Source organism: Erinaceus europaeus, chromosome 7 (genome assembly GCF_950295315.1).
Source record: "Erinaceus europaeus chromosome 7, mEriEur2.1, whole genome shotgun sequence".
Lineage (NCBI taxonomy): Eukaryota > Metazoa > Chordata > Mammalia > Eulipotyphla > Erinaceidae > Erinaceus > Erinaceus europaeus.
This window is the reverse complement of record NC_080168.1, coordinates 62,479,479-62,497,694: the sequence shown is the minus strand read 5'-3', so window position 1 is coordinate 62,497,694 and position 18,216 is coordinate 62,479,479. Positions and strand designations below refer to the sequence as shown.

Below are 18,216 nucleotides of genomic sequence, written 5' to 3'. Positions count from 1 at the left end.
CACACAATTGACTAGACTTTTTTGATTTTTATTATCTTTATTTTTTTATTTTATTTTATTATTTTTTTTTTGCCTCCATGGTTATTGCTGAGGTACTACAAATCCACTGCTCCTGGAGGCTATTTTTTCCCCTTTTGTTGCCCTTGTTGTTTATCATTGTTGTTATTAGTATTGTTATTGTTGTTGGATAGGACAGACAAGGGGAGAGAATGATAAGACACCTGCAGACCTGCTTCACTGCCTGTGAAGTGATCCCCCTGCAGGTGGGGAGTCAGGGGCTCAGTCAGGATCCTTAGGCCTGTCCCTGCGCCATGTGCACTTAACCTGCTGTATTACCACCCAGCCTCCTATTATCTTTATTTTTTGGATAGAGACACCCAAAAATCAAGAGGGGGGAGTCGAGGGAGAGAAAGACACCTGCAGCACTGCTTCCTCCTGAAGCTTTCCTCCTGAAAGTCCTTTGCGTTGTAACGTGTGCTCAACCAGTTGCACCACCACCCAGCCCTAACCAGAGTAAAATACATGAAAAATCGTGTTTCTCTCTTGAATTAAAATTTTTCTTTTATATTTAACTTGCCTTTAATTTTGCTGCTATATTTACACCGCTTTGTTACAGGGACGTAAAAAGAATTGACACTTGTCTGGATCTTGTGTGGTTTCGTACTACAGGGGTGTAATCTGCTGTTATTGCTACTGAAGTGCCCTTTTTCATACTGAGTGACTAGGAGAAAATTAATGTCCTTTGAAGTCATTCAGCAATAACGGAGGTAGATACTTGATTTTGTCACAGGCAATATATGAAGGCTACCATGACCAAATGGAAACGTCTTTGGGCATACTGCACCTGACTTTATGTGGCCAGCTTTTGAATACGTAACACACTATGCAGAAAGCAAAATAAGAGTCTTCTCCATACACGTCAGCTGCACCTCCTTACGATGATTGAGTTTATTTTATCACAAACAGGAGTCACCTTTCTGTCTTTCCTTTCTTTGATGTGTGTGCATGACTTCACAGTTCTGCGCCACTTTTTTTTCATTCAAACAAGACAAGGACAGAGGGGTGAGGGAGATACCATAACACTAAAGTTGCTTCTGTTGCTATAGCACTTTCTGTGGGGTGCTGAGCTGGAACCTGGGCTACATGCACTGCAAGCGCCACACCTGGAGCCCTCTCTAGCCCAGGTATTTTTCAAGGTATAGAGTGTCTAGTGTTGGGGTCATTTAAAATTTCTTTTATGGTAAGTCTATGCATTGAAACTATGTGTTTGTGTATTTGAAAATAAAGTACATTCAGATACTGTTTATTTCTTGGGAATTATATAAATTTGATGGAGTTAAATATTAAGCCGGAACTCAGATATCAATGTGGAATTTTATGAAAATAGTATGTCCAGTATCTAGAACTAAGGGATAGTCAAGTGTAGATAACCATCACACTATAAATAGATTGATGCCATCGGTTTTGCTGTCTGAGCTGTGTGGATATGGAAGAAACTAGCAGGGATAGGGAAACAGCACATGGCTATGCAAAGAGCCTTTCATGCCTGAGATACCAGGGGGCCCAGATTCAATCCCCAGCCTTGAGCTGACCAGCACTCTGGTAAACAAGCAGAGTCAAAAGCCAATATTCTTTATTAATAAAGGTGAAAAAATAGAACAAAATAAAATAAAAAGCAAGTAGCAATCATTGTTTTCTGTGAACATCAGTGCCATTTATAATAAGACAGCCATGAAAACATTCAAGAGTCCTCAAAGTCTGATATTCAGTTGTCTGAAATGTTGTGTCCTTTGTGAGGGTTACTGTTTTTGTTAGTGATGTGTCTTTTTTCCTATTTCACTTCAAACCATCATACTTATATTTTAATGTTATGTATTTCAGGGTGTTGATGATGCCTTCTATACATTAGTTCGAGAAATTCGAAAACATAAAGAAAAGATGAGCAAAGATGGTAAAAAGAAGAAAAAGAAGTCAAAGACAAAGTGTGTAATTATGTAAATACAATTTGTACTTTTTTCTTAAGGCATACTTAAGTAAAAGTAATTTTTGTACATTACACTAAATTATTAGCATTTGTTTTAGCATTACCTAATTTTCTTTTTTGCTCCATCCAAACCGTTAGTTTTTACCTTGAATGCTTATTTTAAAATGACAGTGGAAACCTCTTTGCTCTGAGTGCCAGTATTCCCTGAGTTGTGGTTTTTCAAACTAGCAATGCCTGTGAAAAAGAAACTGAACACCTGAGATTTCTCTCAGGGCCTTTGGTGCATGCAGTTGATTACTCCCTCTTTCTCTTTCCAATTGTAAGCTTTGATGTGAAACGAATTAGCGACACTTTGGAATCATCCCCAGCCTGTGTTTTATCTACTCAACGCCCATGGGCCAACGACTCTCCCCTTAGTTACAGTTTCACAACTGGTTTTACTGAAATCTCCAGGGGACACAAGTTGATGGGCTCCCTGTAAATTCTAGTGAGCATCATGCTCTGGAGTCCGAGTCCCCTATTGACTGTAAAGCCACACTGTCCACACAGGTTTCCGCCTATTTGTTTGTCATTGTTACACTCTCCCAGAGTTTTTTTTTTTTTTTTTTTTTCCCTATAAAGGGGAGGTGGGGAACATAAGGCAATGGGAAGGAAAACATTGAGGCCATTTACTTTCCATGTTAGATAAATTCCTGTAATACTCGTAAGGATTTCTTCCTAATCAGGTAGATCCAGTATGCAGCAGGGATCTTAGTGATCACCTGGGGAGCTGTATTTTTGTAATGATTGAAACAGTTTGAACATGTATGAATCATTCTCATAGGAAGTGAATAGTCTCCCTTGTGTCAGATTGCTCTTATCACAACCTTTTCTTGAACCTGAGTCTTTGAAAATAGTTTTGATGTCAGCAGTGATGTTAGAAAGGACTCAGGCCACATAGCTTGGTAGGTGCAAAGGAGACCAAGGTTACCACAGGCGGCCCCGTGAAGCCTGGTGTCTCGGTCAGCATTGCCAAGAGCAATCTGTGTTCTTTGTTGTGGACGTGCACTTGTCACAGAAATGGGGACTAGGAGGGTGCTTGTGAGCTCAGCATCACATTCTCTAGGTGGCAGGCCTGCCCACAGATCAAGTGCATCTTAGGTGAGCATCTTAAAACATTTTTAAGTCAAACTCGGGTGGGGCAAGTCAGGGCTAATTTATTTTAAACACAATGGAGTGAGAGCATTTTAAAAATTCTAGTTTGGGCTAGTGCTTTAAACACTGGCTTAAGCAACAGTTCAAAAACACTTTATAAGACTGGTCTATTTAGTGTGATGCAGAAAAATAATAAAATTCTTCAGTGTAGTTAAATATTTTGAATTGTGGATGTATTGAGGTGAAACTCATTGAGTGACTAGGAAAATGACTTAGCTTCTAGCTATGTCTCTCGTACAGTTCTGATTTTGGGCAAATCACTTTCCTTTGTTTATGTCAAGTCATCTCAAGGCTGCATCTGCCATTGCAACTCTGGTTTACATTCAGTTTATATGAGTATACACCTGTTTGTCAATCTCAGCACAGTCTGTAACTCTGCCTGAGTTACCATCTACAGTGCTAGACATAGGCAAAATTGTACAGGAGGTGAGTTTATTCTTTAATGCCCCTTCCCTACTTTCAGGGTTCCTCTCCTAGATGGATATCATTTTGTCTGTCAACCTCTACCCAATGCCCCTTGTGTTGAGTCTTTCCCTGTTAATATTAGTAGTTACACTACCCTCGAAACTCATTGCAAGGATAGCTCCACAAAGTTTTCCACTTATCAGAAGGCCCTACATCTTAACTTCCTAAGACCCAGCACCATCGGAAGGATATACTGGGATTTGACCTAGTAGTGGCTGTAAACAACACAGTCTTCATTTTCTGAACATCATCTCTCTGCTGTCTTGTCCTTTAGTGGCTTAGCAGGTATGAGTAGAAAGCCTTCTCCATTGAGAGAAGAATTTAATAAGGAAGTGCTAAAGGAATTCCTTAGATTCTGTGTAGTGAAGACTAGTTTTAGTAACAGTAATACATTCCATTGTTTAAAAGATTTCATACACAAAGACTTTTAAAATTCATTCATTCAGCTTACTTTTAGATAGAATCTATTTATTCAACAAAGATTCAAGTGCCTGCTAGTTGTCAGGCACCGCATGATGCTCTGGGGATCTTAAGCTCTGGTCCCAAGCAAGGAACCCAACCCCTTTCCTAAGTAATGCTGGTGGAACCAACTGCCCATAGCAGCTTAGCAGGGCATTTGCCACAAGGCCCAGAGAAACCATCATGCTCATTCCAGTTTCCCAGAGAAAGATTTTGATCTTTCAGGTTTCTTCCAGGTCTCAAATAATTGTTTTGCTATGATTTCAATGTGACTGTTTACTCAAGCTTCTTTATATAAATCACTTCATTGTTTTAAAGGAATAAACTTGATTTTTTTAATTTGGCACAATATATGATCCTGTTGGGACAACTGTTATAGTACACATTAAGTTGTATGTGAGGTAATAAAATTCCCTGTGTAATGTTTTAGCTGGTCTTTTTGTATAAGTAATGAATATAGACTTTTTAAACTTTAACTTTTGAATTCTAAAGTAGTTAAATTTGTCTGGGTACGAATACACAGGTGCCTGAACTAATTCACAGAAAAGGACACTTTACATACAAATCAGTATGGATTCTGAAATGCTCAACTACAGGTTAGTGGGACATTAGCAAGGTAGAGAATGTTAAGGTTTACATAGGATCTCCGTTTGTTTCTGCACAAGAAGGAAATGGCAGGGACTGAAGTACATACTGAAGGTGGATTTTTCTTTTTTTGACTTGAGTTTTTGAGATAATCTGGGCAGGGTTTTTTGTTTTTGTTTTTTTCTAAGGCAGTGGTAATCATCCTATATTATGTGAATTTTAAATGGTTGACAAGAGGTTTGCTTTTGTAGAGATTTTTTTTTTAAAGGGAGGGATAATTCTAGAAATAAGTATACATGTAATCTATAACAGCCTTAAAGATAAAAATCCTTGTTGAAGTTAGCAAATATCACTAAAGTGCAGTCTTAAGACATTGACATGTTTGTGGAAGAATGTAGCAGAAGTGTGTAGTCTAATTGGAGTGAATATTCCCAGTTAGGAATTCTAGGCTCTTTTAACTGAGTCACACTGCATAGGAACTTAGGACCTACGAGGTCACTAAAACATTTGCCACCATTACACAATTTGGTCCTAATCTCTATCGATATTTTCTGAGGCATGTTAAGTTGCCGTATACACATGTTCATCTCACTTGTATTGCAGTGATTTTTTTTTTTACTTCTAACCATTGTTTCTGAGTGTAGATTTTTTTGTAGGCAATACTGTAATTTCCACTTGTCGAATTTTATAATTTATTGCTGATTAGATATATTTTAAAACCCAGTTGCTGTAGAGTATTTCACAGCTTCTGTTTGAACTAGGTAGCATCAGATCTGCGCTGAGAAATGGAACATGTAACTGGCAACTCTAAGTTTCTTCAGAAAACATTATTTCTTAAAGCTTCTATTCACATCAGTTTCTGAATAGTTAGTAAAGTTAACACTTGCTTTAGTTTCACAGTTTCAAGCACCAGTGCAGCAGAACGGGCAGTTTACATTTAGGGAAAATCAAAGTTGTCACCTGCAGAATTGATGGTTGCAGAGGGCTCCCCTCCCCACAGAGCTGAATGGGTTCTGTCAAGTCTTCTCCCAAAGTTTCTGATTCCACTGTCTTGTGTTTTCATGTTGAAAATACTTCTGCATTTTTCCTTTGAGTGCCAATTTCTTACTAGTCCTATTTCTTAATGTAACATGTTTACCTGGAATGTGTTTTAACTATTTTTGTATAGTGTAAACTGAAACGTGCACATTTTGTACATTGTGCTTCTGTGGGACGTATGCAGTGTGGTCCAGTTGTTTCCCGTCATTTGGTTGCGCTGACCTAGGAATGTTGGTCATATCAAACATTGGATTTAAAAATTGACCACTCTTTTAAATGTTTATAGGAGTATGTGCTGTGAAGTGATCTTAAATTTGTAATATTTTGTCATGAACTGTACTGCTCCTAATTATTGTAATGTAATAAAAAAATAGTTATGGTGACTGACAGTGTTATTTCTTGATGGGAATTTGAAATACTTGCCCCACTTTTGGTATGGGATAGTTGATGAGCCAGACACTATAGCATATTTGCACTTTGTGTGTGTGTGCAACTTGTACAGTAGAAAAAAATTCTGAAAGGTGCTGAACGTGAAAGTTTATTAAACTTTAATACTAGTTTTTTTTTTAATCATACTAGGTTTATGTCCATTTCCATGTTAGCTCATCTGTAGTAGTTGATGGAAGAAAAAAATCTGCCTCTGTGGCAAAAGGAGAGAGTAACATTATTTATTGCTAGTTCTTGCAGAAGGTGATTGAGACACAGCAGTTGGCTTGTTTTAAGGCCAAAAGGGCAGGGAGGGAAAATAATCATGGAAATAGCTGAATTAGTTATGTGTGTAAAGTCAGTCTATCAGGTTCTCTCCAAGCTAGAAATAACCTTACTCTATACATACTGTTTTTATAACTGCACTTCATACTATTGGGTTGAGTCTTCAGTATGTGCTGCTTATATACCAAATGGGGTAGGAAGAAAAGACAATCCTTCATAAAGAGAATAAATTTATAATTCATTGCTGTGCTTATAGCTAAATGCATGAGAAAGCATCAGTAAAACAGACAACAGGCTAAGAATAACAGGTGGAGATTCTGCTCATTAATTTAAGGATGGCAGCTGGCAACAAGGCTCTGTGCTGCTGCTCTGGTGTAAAATAGCCTGGTAAAGGGGTGCTGAAAAATCCCTCATGACCCTCAGAAGCTGAACCCTGTTCCATCATTGTAAGGCAACTGGGGCATCTTCCACACATGTGCATCTTTCCATTCTAAGTTAGACTCAACGTGGATATGTGGTGTAAACTCTGCTTTTCAGATTGTAGCGGTAATGATTAGTTAATTTTGTCATCATCTGAGTAGTAGCGTTGCTTCATAGCTCTGTATTTTCTGAGGAAGTACAAGGCTTCTAGCTCCTTGATTACAAATTCACCCCGTCGAATAAGTTCTTTGATCTTTTCTGGGTCCTTCACATCTTTGTTTTTAAGGAAAACATTCTTCAGACGCTTTTTAAAATAGTCTGCTCCTTTTGGGTAGTCCCGTCCAAGAAACAGCAGCTTAAAAAAAAAAAAATATATATATATATATATATATATATATATATATATGTTTCTAACAATCCATACCATAACACAATTAGTAAATAGGTGGTGGTACACATACTTACGTTTTTATAAAGATTCAGTACTTCTCCTCTTAAAGGATTGGCCATTTTCATTCGTCATAAACAGCACCCACTTTTAAATATAACATACCTAAAGAAAGAAAACAAGTTTCCTGCATTGGGGCAAAACTACTCACCCACTCAGTGGCTTACTGAGCATTTCTATGTCCTGGGCCGAGGCAGTGCTCGGGGCATGTCGGGTGAGATATGTGTCTGCTCTCACCGAACTGACCTTGCCTGAGGGAGACAGTGGGCCAGCAAGGTAGGGAAGTCGAGGGGTGGGGAGACAGAATTCGGGTCTGCAAAAAATAACTTTTATCTCTTACTGAATAGAGACAGGAAGAGAGATGTGAAGCAAGCTTTCCCCCTGCAGGTGGGGGGTCAGGGGCTTGACCCCTGCCCCTCTGCAAGACACTCCCTGAGGCTCTGAGGTCCCGGGTATCAGCGAGAGCTCAGCAGAGGGTTTGTTTTTCTCTCATTAAAATAAGATTTTGGGCGGATGGTAGACAGCATAATGGTTGTGCAGACTCATGCTTGAGGCTCCAAAGTCCCAGGTTTCAATCCCCCGCACCACCATAAGCCAGAGCTGAACAGTGCTCTGTTTTTTTTTTTTTTAACTTTATGGTGTCTTTTTATTTTTTTTGGGGGGGAATTAATGTTTTACATTCAACAATAAGTACAATAGTTTGTACATGCATAACATTCCCCAGTTTCCCATATAACAATACAACCCCCACTAGGTCCTCTGTCATCCTTCTTGGACCTGTATTCTCCCCACCCACCCCAGAGTCTTTTACTTTGGTGTGATATTAAAAAAAACAGGTTGGCTATTGAGAAATAAAAACAAGACTTGTCACAGAGAGGCTCTCCAGCATCGGCCTAGGGTGCGACAGAAAGACAGCTGAGGGTTGGGGAGATCGGCGCAGCAGTTGTGCAAACAAGACTGTCCTGCCTGCAGCTCCCAGGCCCCGAGTTCAATTCCCACACGCCCCCCCCCCATCAGCCAGAGCTGAGCAGGGGTCTGGTGGAAAAATAAGTCCATGAAATAGTTTAAAAGTAGAGCTGCGCCATGCAAGTCACTCCACTTCGCTGAGCCAAAAGGAAGCCAGCCTTGGCCCTGCCGTCAGGGCTGGGTGGGGTGCAGGGTGTGGGTCCTGACCCCTTGATCAGGGGGTGTCACCGCGCGCCGGGCAGAGTTCCCGTCTGGGAAGCCACCCGGCAGGGCCGATCCTCGCGGCCATCCTTGTGCGAGTGACCTGTCCTCCAGGCGGTCACTCCGCCTCCGTCCAGCCGGGCCGGCGACCCTCGCCTGTTCGAGGGGGACCGAGGGAGGCCAGGCAGAGCTCATGGACACCCCACACCCGGCCATGTGTGCCCAACGCCTACTTCACCGCCTGCAGACCCCCGGATCAGGAAGACCCCGGAGCCGCCCGTCTGTTTCCAGGCACGCGCAGCGCTTTCCGGGACGCACAGGTCGTAAAAGCCACCGTGCGCACCGCGCCTCCTGGGAAGGTCAGCTGCCTAGCAGCGATGGGGGCGGGGAGCGGGGGGTGAGGGGGACACCCAGGTGGCTTTTGAGGCAGTGGGGTGGGGCGCGGGCCGGAAGTCCTTATGCGTCAACGCGGAGCTCCTCCTCCACGTGCCACGAAGGGGGCGGGGCCTGTCGCCCTGACAACCGGGGAGCGTTGTCCACGCAGAGCGGAGCTCCAGCGGCTTGAGGATGGTGAGCCTGCGGGGAAAGTGGGGCGCCGCGGAGTCCCCTCCCAGATACCTGAGGTCTCTGGCTGGGGGGTGTTCTCTCCCGCTGGGCGGACGGGCGGCTTCCGGGGATGTCAGACTCCGCCAGACCGTTTCCGGCAACGAGAACGGTCGCAAGGAGACGCGTTTTCTTTACCTTTTTTTTTTTTCCTACTTTTTATTAGTGATTTAATATCCATTTACAAAGGTATGAGACAACAATTCCACACCCTTTCCACCCCTACAATGCTGGGTCCCATTTCCTCCTCTGGAAACTTCAGTGGTTTTCCTAAGGTCACAGATACGCGTTTATCTTTTTTTTTTTTTTTTTTTAAAGATTTGTATTTATTTATGAGAAAGATGACAGAAACAACCAGACATCACTCTGGCATATGTGCTGCTGGGGATCGAACTCGGGGCCTCATGCTTGAGAGTCCAAAGCTTTACCACTGCGTCACCTCCATGCGTTTATCATTTCTGTAACCATCTGTATTTATATGTTTCCCCCCTTTTTTCTTCCCCCATGGCCCTGCCTTCTCTTCCTTTCTAAGTCGCATCTACACCTCTTGCTACTTCTGAATGTCCTTTTTTTTTTTTTTTTCTATTTCCCCCTCTTCTCTCTCCAGGTCCTGATGGGATTGGAGTTCAGAGCCCTCTGCTCATCTTCCCCCTACCATTTCTTTTTTTTCTTTCCCCTTTCTTTTTTAAGCAATGCAATGATTTTTTTAAAAATTTCTTATTAGAGACAGAATTTTTTTTCCCTCTGTCATCCTTTTTTTTTTATTTTTTATTTAAGAAAGGATTAATTAACAAAACCATAGGGTAGGAGGGGTACAACTCCACACAATTCCCACCGCCCAATCTCCATACCCCACCCCCTCCCCCGATAGCTTTCCCATTCTCTATCCCTCTGGGAGCATGGACCCAGGGTCATTGAGGGTTGCAGAAGGTAGAAGGTCTGGCTTCTGTAATTGCTTCCTCGCTGAACATGGGCGTTGACTGGTCGGTCCATACTCCCAGTCTAGAGACAGAATTTAAGAGGGGAAAGGAAGATAGGGAAAGAGAGAGAGACACCTGCAGCCCTGCTTCACCACTCGTGAAGCTTTCCACCTGCAGGTGGGACAAGTGGGCTCGAACCTGTGTCCTTGCACATTGTAACATGTGCGGCCCGTCCCCTAACATTCCTTCTCCCCCCCCCCCCGTTCCCCCCCCCTCGCGTGTGGATCAAAATTGTCTGGGGGGGGGGTGCAGAAGGTGGGAACTCTGGCTTTGGCTTCTGTAATTGCTTCTCCCTGACAGGGACGTTGGCAGGTAGATCCACGCCCCCAGAGTCTTTATTCAGTGAGTTTTCACGGTGAGGTTCAGGTTCACAGAACAGCAGCAGAGATGGTGCACAGGGCTTCTGCTGTTGTGACCACCCTGGATCTTCATGCTGCTTTTGTTAAAAATATTCAAATACGGGTGGTGCAGGTGGGCCGGCGTAGGTAGCATAATGGTTAGGTAGCATAATGGTTATGCAAAGAGACTCTCATGCCTGAGGCTCCAAAGTCCCTGGTTCAGTCCCTTGCACCATAAACCAGAGCTGAGCATTGCTCTGGGAACAAATATATGTATATTCAAAGGCCTTTTTTTTAACAACTGACTTTTTCTGTTTTCTCAACATTTAGGGCCCCAAACCAAAAAAGGTAAGTAGCACTTTTTGGGTGACAATTTTCTGCCTAGTCTTATGATAGCTTATAGTGTTGACTAACGTGTTTTTTCAGATTTCAATGCTGTTTAGATTAGGGAATAATCCTTTACAACAGGGGTAGGGGAACCTCTTTCCTGCTGAGGGCCATTTGGTTATTTATAACATCATTGGTGGACCACACAAAGTGGTAAAAATAATTTTTAAGTCCCAGTTGCCTTGGCAGGGCCAGACCGAATGATTTCTCAGACCATTTAGGGCCCTCGGGCCAAATGTTCCTCATCCTTAGTTTGCAATAGCAACTTTGATATAAACAGATATTCCTCATTGCACAAAGACCTGCAAGAATAATTGCCTTTAGTTTTGTGCTCTGATCTGAAGCTTTGATTTGCTGCCCTCTAGATAAAGTTAGATTCAGAGCCCTTTTTATTCATTCCAGACATACATGTGAAAATTTACTTATAAGACCCACTGAGGCTGAGAAATAGCGCCACAGAGAGTGTATTTTAGAACAGGTTGCAAGCTAACACACCCTTGATTTTTATTTTATTTAATTATTACTTTTTATTTTGTAGAAAGTTTGAGTTCAGTAAAGGGAGTCTGTGTCAGTGTCTTTCCTCCCACCCCCGTCTAGCTTTACTCCAGGAAAATTACAATTTAAAGCAGAAATTATAATCTCTTGATTGATAAACTAGCTTCCCCCCTATAGTCATATTTTGACCTAAAACTCTGGTAATGTTTCAAATCATTTATTTGCACACTAAACTGTGATTCATATATTATTATTATTTTAATTGCCACCAGGGTTGTCACTGGGGCTCAGTGCTTGCATGATGAATCCACTGCTTCTGGTGGCCCTCTCCTCTTTTCTCCTCTCCTCTCTTCTTATCACATCTCTTTTCATTTTTTAAAAAAATTTTATTTGATAGGACAGTCAGAAACTGGGGGAGGGAGGAGATAGACATGAAGAAAAAAAGAGAACTGCAGACCTGCTTCACTTCTTGTGAAGCTTCCCCCCTGCAGGTGGGAAGCCAGAGCTCAAACCTGGGTCCTCACACATGGTAATTTGTGTGCTTAATCTGGCGCACCAATGGCTGTCACGGCCCCTCCTCCCATTCACTCTCGAAAAACTAAATGGGGTGCCAGGTAACAGCAGGCTGCACTTAGCCACACACCGCTCCTTCCAGAAGTAGGGACACACTTGCTTTAGTTGCCCTCTGGGTGCCAGGAGGTAGCTCTGAAGCACATCCAGAGGTCTTGTCTCTGTAAATGCTCCCGTCACCCCATGTTTCATCTCGCAGCCATTTACGGTTGTGAGCACGGCTGGCCTCTTTGTAACACACATACACACACACATACACACACACACACCCGCAACACCCAGCCCAATTTACTTGTCTTAGTCACCAGATAGTGTGTAAGGGGCCTGTGGAAGTAACGGAAGCAACTTCAGAAAGTTCAGAGACCTTCTGGGATGGTGGGGGTGGGGGACTGGGGCTACAGGGATGTTCATTTTCCAGCTTTAGATTGTCAGATCTTTGAGGCAGACTAGAAATCTGAAAGCGGGTCTGCTTGACTGTTGCAGGGGTGCAAACAAATGCCGCGGCTCCCTGTGGCCACAGAGTTGCTTCCATATATTGCAGTGAGATTGTCTCCATGAATTCTGAAGCTGAATGCCAGGAAGACACCATTCACTGAATTATTCCTCTTCTCTCTCTTTTTCCTTTTTATTTTTTATTTTATTTTTATTTTTTTATTTTATTTTAAGACTTTACCTCTCCAGACTGACTTTTTTTTAAAAGTAGACAGAGGTAAAGATAGACAGGCATTCAGGGGGCTTTCAGCTCTTTTATGCCACTGCCCAGTGGCCAGGAAGAGAATGCTACAGTAGCACACAGAGCTTGCAAACAAGTGGTCGCAGGTTCAAGCCTCTGCATTGCCAGTAGCCAGAAATGAGCAGTGCTCTGGTCAGAAACAATGGTGACAAGGATGACAGAACTCTCCTAGCAGAGTCCCTGCTCTCCAGCTTGAGGCTGCCAACTCCCTCCCCCCCCATCCGCCCTGCCTGAACCTCCTCCCTCTTGGGTCTCCTTCCCCTCACAGCTGAATGTGAAACGCTTGGGAGCACAGACTTTGAGCACCACCTGCTCTCTACACATTCTTCTTGACCCCAGCAAGCTCTGTGTCTGTCAGTCACGACGCGTCTGCACCAGCCAGTCTCCAAACTGGCCTACCGACATTTTGTCTTAACCTGTGCAGCAAAGGCCACACTGTTTTAACCTCTTTAAAATGTGGGAAGCAGGGCCAAGGGAGATATGGACTGTGTGGCTGTCATCATAGCCACCCCAGCCTCTGGGCAGCTCCTGTGTTCAGTGTCCTTTGCTTCCCCTGCATGGCCTCTAGTGCGCCGGGTCAGGGCTCAGTAGGCTGCTCTCTAATTAAACAGAAGGCTGGTTTTGGGGCCACAAATGTGACTTCCACACTTAGTGCTAGAGGAATGGGTGTTTGGTAGCGATGGAAGGTGGGGCACATCTTCTTACCTGTGGCCTCTGCTAAGTCTGGCAGTAAGAAGATCACCAAGGCCGAGCGGCTGAGGCAGCAGCAGGAGGAGGAGGAGCGACGGCTGAAGGAGGAAGGTAGGAGACTTATGGCAGCGGCCCCCACAGTGCTCCTGACCCTGGCCAGGCTCTGGCTGCACTGCGGCCAGCAGGTCTTCAGGAGTCTTGACTGGTTTTTGTTTTGTTTTGTTTTGTTTTGTTTTGTTTTTTTAACTAGTGGCTCAACATTGATTTATAAAATTACATGTCAACAGGGGTATAATTCCACACTGTTCCCACCACCAGAGTTCTGAATCGCCTGTCCCTCCACTGCAAGCCACTGCAGTTCTCCCAAGGTTGTAGGTATAGGTTATCTGTCATCTCTACAACTGTCTATCTAGATTTGTACATAATTGCCCTCTGGTCCCCTCTTTCTTCCAGGTCCAGTCCTCTCTTTCCCTCCAAGCCACTCATGACCTATTACTGCATCCAAATGTTCCTCCTATTTTCTTCCTCTCTCTCGGGGTCCTGATGAACTGAAGTTCAGAGCCCTTTATCCTCTTCCTCCTATCACTTCTCCCCCACTGGGAGTGTGGATCACAGTTGGGTTTGGAGTGCAGAAGGTGGGAGTTCTGGCTTCTGTAATTGTCAGAAGCCTTGACTTTGAATCATGTAATTTTTTTAAAATTTGTTTTGGCTTTATGTGTGTGTGTGTGAGAGAGAGAGAGAGATACAGAGATCAGATCTCTGCTCAGCTCTGGCTGATGGTGGTGCTGGGGATTGAATCTAGGACCTCAGAGTCTCAGGCTGGAAAGCATTTTGCATACCCATTAAATGCGCGCTCTGCCCCACACTATAATCTGTTTTCTTACAAACACGTGCTATTAAAAGATACCCAGAAAGTTCTGCTAGCACACAGTCACATGCGGATCTATTTGAGGTAGAGCTGCCTGATGGAATACAGGACTAGTTAAATGCTGATTGCTGATAATGGGACAGGTGGGGATGATATCTCTCATAGGACACTGGAAACATACTTAACCCAAATTTGATATATATTTATACACTCCATTCAGATTCTGAAATGCAAAGGATTCTTTAAAATATTGTATTTGTAAAAAATAAAATCACATACATTTTTTTTTTTCCACCAGGCTGGCTTGTGGTTGTGCCAGGAATTGAACCTGGAACCTTGGAGCCTCAGGCATGAAAGTGTTGTACAAACTGCTATGATATCTTTCCGGATATCTTCCCCCAATCCATATATCTTGCTAATCTTAAATTTATTTTATTTACTTATTATTTGCCTCCAGGGTTACTGCTGGGGTTTGGTGCCTGCACCATGAATCCACTGCTCCTAGAGGCTATTTTTTTCCCCTTTTGTTGCCCTTGTTTTTTTTTTATCATTGTTGTGGTTATTATTATTATTGTTATCAATGTCATTGTTGTTGGATAGGACAGAGAGAAATGGAGAGAGGAGGGGAAGACAGAGGGGGAGAGAAAGACAGACACCTGTGGACCTGCTTCACCATTTGTCATGTGACCCCCTCTAAGGTAGGGAGCCAGGGGCTCGGACTGGGATATTTACATTGGTCCTTGGGCTTTGTGCCATGTGCGCTTAACCCACTGTGCTACTGCCCAACCCCCTTATTTTTTTAACCAGAGCACTGCTCAGCTCTGGCTTATGGTGGTGTTGGGGATTGAACCTGGGACTTGAGAGCCTCAGGCATGAAAGTCTCTTCGCATTAACCATTATGCTATACCCCCACCCTTATTTATTTTTTATTTATCTGATAGGACAGAGAGAAATGGAGAAAGGAAGATGGGGGGAAGAAAGAAAAGACCTGCAGACCTGCTTCACTGCAGGTGGGACTAGGGGCTTGAACTCAGATCCTTGTTCATGGTAACATGCGCTCAGCTGTGTGTGCCACTTGCTGATTCTTACTGCTGGAATCAGGCGTCAGCACTTACTGTACAGTATGGACTCCAAGTCTGAAGTTCAATAGATGGGCCACACACAAGTGGCCCGAGACCTTAGAGTTTAATGATTTCTATTTACCACATCTCCAAGAGGACTTTCATCTGTTAAATTATAATTCTTAGCCTTGTTTAATTACAATGCTGAAGGGATTAAAAAAAAAACACTAAGCAATCTGAAAGGCTATATAGCATTTCGGTGCTTGTGGACTCAAATCCAGGGTTTGAATGTTCTTTGGTTCCACTTTTTAAAAAATCTTTAATACCGTTTTTGAGATTGGCACTGCAGTCTCAAATCTATATCTTAGGGGGTGTATCATTACAGTGGGTTAAACTGGAATTCTTTAACATGTATTTTATAATAGTAAAAGCAAGGGAAGATTGAAGTAGTTATTTCAGATGGTGCAAAGACTTTACTTCCCTTAACTACCAGTGGCTAAGCTGTTGTGTTGTTATTAGTCAACATCACTAATGGGGAAGATGACAAGCTGGGGAGGGTGTGAGTGCTGACACTTAGCACAGGAAGTCAAGAAATGGGACACAAGTGTCAACAATCTTGTGACATCACTTCCCTGGATAAAGGTAAATAAAACCACTACTGGATCATTATAATAAATTTATTGGAGAAGACTGGATCTTTTTTTTTTTTTTTTTGTAGAAAATTTGAAAGTAATGTTAAATTTTTAAAAATTGGCACTTTTCTTATTCCTACCACATCATAGTGTCTGTGACTCTTATAATATCTTCTGTTGCCACTCCACTTTGAGAACATTTGAAGTAGCTTTAAGGACTCAAAACATCTAGAGATAGGCTGGGGAGATAGCATAGTGGTTCTGCAAGAGACTCTCCTGCCTGAGGTGCTAAGGACTAGGTACCACCATAACCCAGAGTAGAAACAGTGCTCTGGTGTCTGTCTCTCTGTCTCTTTCAAATAAATAAATAAATAAATGGCCTAGGCAGTGGCGCCCCTGCTTACTGCATCCATTACAGTGCACAAGGACCCGGGTTCAAGCCCCTAGTCCCCACCTATAGGGGGAAAGTGTCATGAATGGTGAAGCAGGGCTGCAGGTGTTTCTCTGTCTCTCTCCCTCTCTATCTCCCCCTCCTTTCTCAGTTTCTCTGTTTCTATCCAGTAATAAGTAAATAAGACAGTTAAAAATAATAAATATATTTTTAGATCTAGTGATGATGGTTCTTAGTGTGGCTTCAGGAAATGCACTCAGGGTCTTCTGTTTTCTTGGTACAGCTGAACAGCCAGCCTCCCAGACTGTTTTTTATATATATATATATATTTTTTTTTTTTTTCTTTTCTTAGAGAAAGAGAGACAGAGAGGCTTCAGCAATGACCATCTGTGGAGCTCCCCTGGTGTTCCCACGTGGTGCTGTGGCTTGAACCCAGAACCTCAGGCACAGCAAGGCATATGGTCTAGTGGGTGAGCTTCCTGATTCCTTAAACTTGACTGAGTTAATCACAGAGAAATGACCTTCTGTTCTCAGAGGAAGCCCGTGTGAAACATGAAAAGGAAGAACTGGAAAGGCTTGAGACACAGCGAATTGAGAAAGAAAAATGGCAAAAACTTGAAGCAAAAGTAAGCGAACACCAATGCTGTTAGTGAAGATGAGAAATTATGTGGTTGGGGGGGTGGCAGTAGTGCATCTGGTTGAGCACACATCACCGTGCATGAGAATCCAGGTTCAAGTCCCTGCTCCCCACCTGCAGAGGGGGTGCTCCACGAGTGGTGAAGCAGGTCTACGGGTGTCTTTCTCCTTTTATAGCTTCCCCTCCCTCAGTCTCTCTGTCTCAATCAAAATAGAAAGGAGGGAGGAAAAAAAAAGGAAAATTGATGCTGGGACTGTTGGATTTACAGTGCATGCTATGAGCCCCACAATAACCCTGGTGGAAAAACAAAAAAAAAGTATTAATATTAATAATGACTATGACTGTCAGAGCTCTTTGGCCACTAATTAGCTCATGGCTAGCAGGAATCTTCAGTCCTATGTGAGATGTGAGCTTTCTAACCCCTCTGGCCATACTAACCATGGCATCAGTGCTGGTGCTGCTCCCCACCTGGTGCTGACAAGGCGGTTGAGTAGAGAGACATGAAGCCGCGTGAAGTCACAGAGCCTGGCCGCAGCCGGGAACAGCCTCACTAGCTCATGTCTGCAGCCATGGAACTGCTGTGCCCAGTCTGTGCTGCACAGTTTAACAGTTTAAAATGGTTCCAAGCCTGCCTCTTCTAAGTTTCACTTCTCCTTTCCACCATCACTTCTTAGACCGATGGTTGAGAAGCATGTTGATCTCGGGACAGAACTATTAAACTCAGCAATTAAAAGCGGCAGGCCCAGCTCCCTCCCCACATCTGTCACTACTTGCTAGGCTAGAAATCAAAATTGAAAAATAATAAGCAATCAACGAACAGTAAACATGGTTAGAAATAAACATGAAATAAGTAAGTAAATACACTAACTTGTTTTTGAGAAAGGAAGCAACTATGTTATTGTTAGCTAGGGAAGTGAGTTGAATTTTTATTTTTAAAATCTCTTTAGTGTCAGATTTAACAGCTGTTAGTCATTGTCTAATTAAGATCACCATTTTGTGGGCTATTTTGACTGACTATATGAAAGAAACCTGTCCTCAGGGCCAGGCGGTGACACACCCAGTTAAGCACACACAGTAAGGAACTCAAGGACCCACGTAAGGATTCAGGTTCTAGCCTCTGTTTCCCACCTGCACGGGGAGGGGGGGGGGGGACACACGACACTTCATGAACTCTGAAGCAGGTCTGCAGGTGTCTTTATCTCCTCCTCCTCTCTCAATTTCTTTCTGTCCCATCCAATAAAATAGGGGGCAGTGGGAGTGGGGAAAATGGCCGCTGGGAGAGGTGGACTTATAGTGCTGGCACCAAGCCCCAATGATAACCCTGGTGGCAATGGAAGGAAGGAAGGAAGCTGTCCTCAAG

General features: G+C 43.1%; 3 protein-coding genes across 8 annotated transcripts in view; 2 read left to right on the top strand and 1 right to left on the bottom strand.

The window, feature by feature from the left end:
• The window catches only part of KRAS (KRAS proto-oncogene, GTPase), a 43,936-nt gene extending 37,828 nt beyond the window's left edge, over positions 1 to 6,108 (top strand). For both annotated transcript variants that reach the window (XM_060194540.1, XM_060194541.1), the window contains one exon: positions 1,882 to 6,108. Coding sequence is in view for 1 of the 2 variants with exons in the window: in XM_060194541.1 (XP_060050524.1) it covers positions 1,882 to 1,998 (117 nt within the window). In the remaining variant the exon portion in view is untranslated. The remainder of the gene's footprint in view (positions 1 to 1,881) is intronic.
• Positions 4,807 to 8,832, bottom strand: ETFRF1 (electron transfer flavoprotein regulatory factor 1). Its single transcript, XM_007517918.3, has 3 exons — positions 8,710 to 8,832; positions 7,322 to 7,409; positions 4,807 to 7,211 (listed from the first exon to the last, which is right to left on the bottom strand). Exons 2-3 carry the CDS (start codon positions 7,370 to 7,372, stop codon positions 6,990 to 6,992), a joined length of 273 nt encoding a protein of 90 aa, XP_007517980.1. The 5' UTR covers positions 7,373 to 7,409; positions 8,710 to 8,832; the 3' UTR covers positions 4,807 to 6,989.
• A 191-nt stretch (positions 8,833 to 9,023) lies between these two features.
• DNAI7 (dynein axonemal intermediate chain 7) overlaps positions 9,024 to 18,216 on the top strand; it is a 60,091-nt gene continuing 50,898 nt past the window's right edge. For 4 of the 5 annotated variants that reach the window (XM_060194524.1, XM_060194527.1, XM_060194526.1 and 1 more), the window contains exons 1-4: positions 9,024 to 9,041; positions 10,723 to 10,740; positions 13,300 to 13,378; positions 16,754 to 16,845. In XM_060194524.1, the coding sequence (XP_060050507.1) occupies positions 9,039 to 9,041; positions 10,723 to 10,740; positions 13,300 to 13,378; positions 16,754 to 16,845 (192 nt within the window). In that variant the 5' untranslated portion in view covers positions 9,024 to 9,038. Of the gene's footprint in view, positions 9,042 to 10,722; positions 10,741 to 13,178; positions 13,379 to 16,753; positions 16,846 to 18,216 lie in introns of those variants that run through there. The other variant, XM_060194525.1, reaches the window with a different exon arrangement.